Raw genomic sequence first — 7,500 nt, forward strand, 5'->3', positions numbered from 1 at the left:
TGAACATAAACCAACATGATGGTCACATGCTCCTTTGAAAAGTAAAACTTATTATGATGAATGTAAAAGAGAAAGAAGAGATGAAGAGAAGGAGGAAGAGTGTGGTTGTTGTTGTTGTTGTTGTTGTTACCTGGTAGTCGAGGATACTGAAGCCGAGGCCTCTGTCTCGCTCCTTCTGCAGCTCCAACATCTGGATGTTTGGTGACCACAGAGCCAGCTCCCCTTCATCATCCTCCTCCTCCTCCTCCTCCTCCTCCTGGCTGTGTTGACTCTCCTCCTCCTCCTCCTCCTCCTCTTCCTCCTCCTCTTCCATCTCCTCCTCCTCTGATGATGATACCTGCTCCTGAAACACAGAAAAGACAAACACATGTTCATTCTTATATTTTATAGAATGAAGTTGAGATTCTGGTGAATTATTTTGTTTAAAACTAAATCGTTGGATCGATGTGAAACACGTCTTCTTCTGAACTGAAGCATTTTCCCTTTCATGACACTGAAGTGGTGCATTTGTGTTGTTGTTGTGTGTGTCTGTGTGTGTCCTTGTGTGTAGTAGTTACCTGTGTAGCTACCTGCTGCAGGAGCGTCTGACTGCAGAATATCGACGACAACTTCAACTCGATCTGACATCACACAACGTGTTTAACTCAGTGTGTGTGATTGTCATCATTTATCAATAGTGTGTAATAACACACAGTGAAAGCTGCTCTCACCTCGTCCACGCTGGGCTGAGATCGTCCTGCCGCTCTTCCCCCGGGTCCGGACCCCGGCTCAGACCCAGACTCAGACCCAGACTCTGGTTCTGGTTCTGGTTCTGGTTCCAGGTCGGAGGTCGGGTGTCGGCAGCAGACCAGAGTGAACGGAGGAGGAACCTCTTTGAGGAACGACACCACTTCACGACGAGTCTTCCCGTACAGCTGCACATTGTTCACCTGCACACACACAAACACACACTCAGCTCATGCTGATAATGAATTAGTCTCTAACACACGTGTGTGTGTGTGTGTGTGTGTGTTACCTCCAGCAGCTCGTCCTCTGGTCTCAACACTCCATGTGTGTCCACGGGGCCTCCAGGGGCCACGGAGGAGATGTAGTGGTGCCCGTCGAACGAGTCCAGCTCCACGCCGAGACGCAGCGTGTGCACCGGCAGCAGCTGCACCAGAGACAGGATTCAACTGGGATCAGTTCAACAAACTCATGGGATTGAAACTGGGTTCGACTCAGAGAAGTTCATCAAATCTTGTTTAAAGATCTTTTCAGACAAGAACTGATGTCTGGACATTTTCCTGAAATCGAGAGGACTTGTTGCTGAGGTTTCTAACGCGTGGCTGACGTGACTGAAGAAGAGGAGTAGAACACGTAGAAGACGAAGGTTCCCCACATGTTTCCCACATGTTCCCCACATGTTCCCCACATGTTCCCACATGTTCCCCACATGTTCCCACATGTTCCTGTTGTGAACGAACCGGTAATCTGCTGCTTCACTTGTGAAAAGATAAACTACAGAAAATGTCCAGAGCTCATGTCTGAAAACAGCTGATATGAAGAAGAAGAATGATTCTCACCTTAGAGGATTTCTGCAGCTCTGCATCATCTTCAATGACAGGATCCAACTTCACCACCTGAACCCCCCCCACACACACAGACACACACACACACACACACACACGATGAAGTGTTAATGTCTGAATCTGAGTAGCATCCTCTTTGGTGATGACATTATCAGTGGGAGTGGTCTCACCAGGACTTGGTACATTGGGCCCAGAGCCTGATCCCATTTAGCTCTCAGTTCTGCTTCTGTGAACACACACACACACACACACACACACACACACACACACACACACACACACACATTTAAATAATTTATTTGCATCCACCAATCATATTCTTAGTAAAGGATTCAAACCTTTCTCAGAGGTTGGATACAGCTCAGTGACTCATGGGAACAAGAAACATCTCCTACGCCGACTACCTACAGCAGCTGATACAGAGCAGAACTTTGATAGTTGTTTAGATCGTCTCTTACTAAGTCCTGCCAAAGGTCAAAGGTCAAGGGTTCAGTCGTAGCCCACTGACCGGAAGTTTATGGACATGCCCCAGACTTCCAAATATCAATACTACCAGTTTACATGTATAGCCTAGGTCTCTCATGTTAGCAACTATGGGCTGGTATTTGGTCAGCTTGCATTAACACTTCTTCTTCTTCTCTCCACTGAACAACCTGCGACCCACAACTACAGAAACTTTCTCTTAGTGTTGAGCTTCTGCACAAGAGGACTCTGGGAAATGGAGTCTATATTTTCAACACACACTCAGCTCCGGAGAAGCAGCTCCAGCTCCTCGGTGGTCTCTTCACATGTGGAGCTTTTCTCTGGCGGTGTTACAACCACAGCCTCTGATTAAATTAGCATTGCTAACCCCGGCACTCACAGCACAATTAATCTGCAGCGTTTGGCTGAATCAACAGAGCGATTCATCGTCAGCAGCTCAGACACTTTGCATCTGTCGGCCGGCAGCAGGCGGGCGGCATGCTAAGTGTTAGATGCTAAGTGTTAGATGCTAAGTGTTAGATGCTAAGTGTTAGATGCTAAGTGTTAGATGCTAAGTGTTAGATGCTAGGTGTTAGATGCTAAGTGTTAGATGCTAAGTGTTAGATGCTAAGTGTTAGATGCTAAGTGTTAGATGCTAAGTGTTAGCCTGGTGTGTGACGCTCAAGAGGAATAAAAAGAGAGGAAGGATTCAGAGAGGAGTCCGATGAGACCGAGCAGCTCCTGTGAATCCTCCTGGAGATGATAATACATGTGAAGAACCAGAACCACGTGTTGTTCAAATAAAGATCCAAGTTTAATAGAATAAAAATAGTTTTTCCCTCTGAAGTCACATCAGCAATGAGACAAACACAGAAACTTTCTTTACAACACACAAAGACACTGAGCCAGGATTTTATTTTCTCACTCTTATGCTAAATCCCCTCTGGACTTTTAGAGGTAATAATTATTGGTTCTATTAATATTAAATATTATATAAAGTGCTGTACGAACAAAGATTGATTGACATGCAACCGTACGTTAAATTGATCCAGACTTTTCTCACTTTTCATTGATTTGAAACTTTTCTTTTCTTCTTCATCATCTTATTGTTTTCAGCTGTTCTGTTTCTAAAGATGTTTGAGCATCAAGTCTTTTTACAGCCAGGACATGTGAAGACAAGGAATCAAACCTCCGTACGTGGCCGACCGCTCAACCAGCTGCTCAGCATGAGGTCTGATGATCTGGACCGTGTGTGTGTGTGTGTGTGTGTGTGTGTGTGTGTGTGTGTGTGTGTGTGTGTGTGTGTGTACCTCTGCTGAGCTCTGCTGTGTTCAGGTGCATCTGCTCCAGCTTCATTGTCGAGGAGCCAGAAGAGCGAGACTTGACCTCTAGTGACCTCTGCAGAGACACACGAGACGACTCCCTCTCCACTGACACACACACACACAGACACACACACACACACACACACACACACACACACACACACACACACACACACACACACACACACACACACACACACACAGACAGACACACAACATGGAAATAAAGATTAGATAAATAATATGTGGAATTATCTTTTCCCTGAGAGATTCCACAGACTTTGTTTCGGGTGAGTTAATAGTTTCCTGTGCTGGAGGATAAGTGGATTCATGGCTCGCTCCCCACTGATGGTGCTGTGACCTTTGACCCCTGGCTGATCACTGCTGTTGACCATCTTTGAAGCTGAAGTTTGTTTTCCTGTCAGACTCATGAGACTCTGCAGATAACAGTCTCAGAAATGAGCAGAATATAAGAAGTCTGAAAACTTCTCTGTGTTTTCTGGGTAATGAAACTAAAGAGGTCTGGAGGAGATAAGAGCTCTGCCCCCCCCCGTTCCTCTCCGGCCTGCAGGATGACCAGCGCCGTGCCGGACCATCACCAGACAAAAAAAATGACCCTGAACCGGGAGAATTAATCTCTGGCCGCGGCTGCAGGAGGATCCCAGACTCTCTGAGGAGAGTTGGTGAAAATTACAGCCGGTTGTAAACAAATTTGTCATTTTAATCTGCGGCAGCGACAGCGGCTGAGCGGTTCACGCTGCAGCGCCGAGAACCTCCACACCCGGCTTCTCGCACACAAACACATTATTGTTTCCACCCGGTGTAATCATGAAGCTGCAGGAAATCACTTCAACACGCTTCAGATACATCACAACCAACTGATTCATCACATCACAGACGAATCGTGGTTTAATATGAAACATGTTCAATTTAACAGTTACGGTTCATGTACTTTTACTTTTCATGTGTTTTTATGTCCAGCTCTTTAAATCAGATGTTTCCATCACTTATTACAGTGATAATAAAGATAAACGCAGTATCACAGACGACACTTTCATTTCAGATAGTGTGACTGTATCTGTCACTATGACAACAGTGCTGCTCTGTGGACGTTTCCCGTCCGAGTCCGAGACTTCACGTGATCCATGATCTGTTCGTTTGGTTTCACATTGTAATCTGACATCATCATCATAATGTGTTTTGTACGCGTCTCATAAACTCCAGAGGGAACCAAGCACAAGTGAACCCTGAGCACGGCCCGGGTCCCGAGAGCCTCGGACCCGTGGACAAGCGGGTTCTATGGTACAAGGACCCGGGACACGTGGTCCGATCCTGCAGCAGCAGGTCGGAGACGCTCGGGAACAAGAGAACCGGGACCCAAGGATCTCGTGTCCTGAGAGACAGTGTGTCCGTTAAATCAGTTTGTGGTCATTTGTGTTTCATGAAGTTCAACACTTCTCCTCTGATAGAAGCTGGGTGGTCTCCTCAGACCCCCCCCCCCCCCCATCTACCTTTATCCAGGGACCTCTCCAGGGCTCTGGGCTTCTTCCTGACCACAGTGAGAACCACCGTCTGACCCGTGTGCTTCATCACCTCCAGCACCTCGTGGTTGGTCATCCCGTGAAGACTGACGCCGTCCATCTGTTTGGACAGGAAGTGACATCAGTGAATGAGAATACATCAGGGTCGGAGGTCGGTTCAGCTTTAAAGTCTCTGTTCTTACTTATGATATGTGTTGTGAAACGCGGAGGTTTCAGTGAATGACACACACAACCACACACAGACACACACAGACACACACAGGTTCTTACAGCCATCAGTCGGTCGTAGACCAGGATGTTCCCGCTCTGGTCAGCAGCGCTGCCTGGAACCACGTGTTTCACAAACACTCCGACGGCGTCTGAATGACGGAGAAAATAATCTGCATCTTTAATATCTCAACAATCTAACTTCTGTTCTACAGTAAAAACAGTTTGAATCAATAATCACCTTGACTGGTCTGAGGGTTGTGGCCGATGATGGAGATACCCAGACTCTGCCCATCCTTCTTGGAGAGAGGAACCTCGTGGATCTCGTATCCCTCCAGGTTGGGCTGAACACACACACACACACACACAGACACACACACACACACACACACACACAGACACGCACACACACACATCGACACCTTGTTTAAAACAGAACAAGGGGGCGGAGCGTCTCGATGTGCTTCTCTTGTTGCTCACCATCTTGCTGAGGCGGCGTTGGGGGGCGTGGTCAGGGCGTTGGAGGGGCAGCTCAGGGGGTCGGGGGGAGAGGGAGGAGACGGGGGCGGAGTCTGGAGGTGGTGGGGGCTGAGGACCTGTTGACCTCTGACCTCGAGGATCCCTGGCAATCAGCATGGTCACGTGACTTCCACATTCCTGCAGAGCCTTGACCACCTGGTCGCTGGTGAGGCCCGTGGTGGGCGTCGCCCCAATCCGGAGGATGTGGTCACCTGTGCGGAGACGTCCATCCTGATTGGAGGAGAAGAAATCAGAAGGAAAACAGTATTGAATGAATATGTTTAAAGCAGCAAAGTGTTTGAAGAGTGAATAAAGAGACGACTCTGCACACGTGTCTCCGCGGCGTCTCACCTTGTCCGCCACGCTGTCGCGGATGAGCGTCCGGACCACCACCCCCGACGTCTTCCCCCCCACGATGCCGAAGCCCAAACCGGACCCGTCGTTCACCAGCTGGATCTCCTCCACGTGACTCCACTGATCCTGCAGCGACACACAGAGGTTCAGACATCAAACCCTTACATGGAATCATCTGTATTATATACTACATTAATGATGGTGAATCCAGGTGTTCCTAATAAACTGACTAGAGAGTATGTGACACAGCAGCAGTGATCAGGTATCAGATATTATACTGGAACCTATTAGATATAATATTCATTATTATTATTATAATAATTATAATCTTTATTTATTTAACACAAGTCGTGCTCAACATGAAAGTCATTACAAACATTTGCAAAAAAATAAATCAAACAAAAAAAATTTAATTGAACAGAATAAATACAGAAATACAGCAGGTAAAACAGAGTTAAGACAACAAGAGGAGGGGGAGGAGGAGGAGGAGGAGGAGGAGGAGGAGGAGGAGGAGGAGGAGGAGGAGGAGGAGGAGGAGGAAGAGGAGGAGGAAGAGGAGGAGGAGGAGGAGGAAGGAGGAGGACGACGAGGCTGAGGAGGTTGAAGAAGAGGAGGAGGAGGAGTAGGAGGAGGAGGAGGAAGAGGAGGAGGAGGAAGAGGAGGAGGAGGAAGAGGAGGAGGAGGTAGAGTTAGTATAGACGCTCCCCTCTCTAATTACAGCTGTGATCTGAGAGTGGAGGAGTAGGATAAGGAAGAGGAGGAGTAGAAGGAGAGAGACGATGAGGAGGAGGAAGACGAGCAGGAGGAGACTCCTCCTCCACCACAGGAGGAAGCAGAGAGCTGGAGTTTCTCTGGTAAACCACAGTGAATAAAGATGGACGCCATGACAGCTAGAGAACATGAAGCATCAGGATCACAGCCTGGAGGAGGAGGAGGAGGAGGAGGAGCAGGAGGTGGAGGAGGAGGAGTAGAAGGAGAGACAGGATGAGGAGGAGGAGGAGGAGGAGGAGGAGGAGGAGGAGGAGGAGGAGGAGGAGGAGGAGGAGGAGGAGGAGGAGGAGGAGGAAGAGGAGGAAGAGGAGGAGGAGGAGGAGGAGGCCCGGCTCCAGAGGAGGAGACTGATCGTCAGACCGGCTCCAGTTTAGCGAGTTGGGCTTTCGTGCCCTCGGCTCCATTAAACGTGGTTTCCATAGAAACGGGACATGGATAAAACAAAAGCAGGAGGATGGGAGGCCTGGTATGCAGGAGGTGGCCCCGGTCCAACGAGCCGGGTGAGGAGGAGGAGGAGGAGGAGGAGGAGGAGGAGGAGGAGGAGGAGGAGGAGGAGGAGGAGGAGGAGGCTAACGAACAGTGGAACTCTGTGTGATAACGACCCAACAACAGAGGACCTGCTCCTCATTAACAGTTCCTCCTCACGTGTTCAACAACTCTCTCTCTCTCTCTCTCTCTCTCTCTCTCTCTCTCTCTCTCTCTCTCTCTCTCTCTCTCTCTCTCTCTCTCTCTCTCTCTCTCTCTCTCTCTCTC

General features: G+C 48.6%; 1 protein-coding gene across 1 annotated transcript in view; it reads right to left on the reverse strand.

The window, feature by feature from the left end:
- The window catches only part of patj (PATJ crumbs cell polarity complex component), a 63,691-nt gene that overhangs the window by 42,035 nt on the left and 14,156 nt on the right, over nucleotides 1–7,500 (reverse strand). The window contains exons 7-18 of the mRNA XM_061077657.1: nucleotides 5,974–6,102; nucleotides 5,584–5,853; nucleotides 5,345–5,447; nucleotides 5,167–5,255; nucleotides 4,867–4,996; nucleotides 3,341–3,460; nucleotides 1,739–1,794; nucleotides 1,563–1,619; nucleotides 1,016–1,150; nucleotides 711–929; nucleotides 558–620; nucleotides 131–343 (exon numbers count right to left, since the gene is read on the reverse strand). Coding sequence (XP_060933640.1) covers nucleotides 131–343; nucleotides 558–620; nucleotides 711–929; nucleotides 1,016–1,150; nucleotides 1,563–1,619; nucleotides 1,739–1,794; nucleotides 3,341–3,460; nucleotides 4,867–4,996; nucleotides 5,167–5,255; nucleotides 5,345–5,447; nucleotides 5,584–5,853; nucleotides 5,974–6,102 — 1,584 coding nt within the window. The remainder of the gene's footprint in view (nucleotides 1–130; nucleotides 344–557; nucleotides 621–710; nucleotides 930–1,015; nucleotides 1,151–1,562; nucleotides 1,620–1,738; nucleotides 1,795–3,340; nucleotides 3,461–4,866; nucleotides 4,997–5,166; nucleotides 5,256–5,344; nucleotides 5,448–5,583; nucleotides 5,854–5,973; nucleotides 6,103–7,500) is intronic.

The sequence above is a fragment of the Limanda limanda genome, chromosome 9 (assembly GCF_963576545.1).
Source record: "Limanda limanda chromosome 9, fLimLim1.1, whole genome shotgun sequence".
Classification (NCBI taxonomy): Eukaryota; Metazoa; Chordata; class Actinopteri; order Pleuronectiformes; family Pleuronectidae; genus Limanda; species Limanda limanda.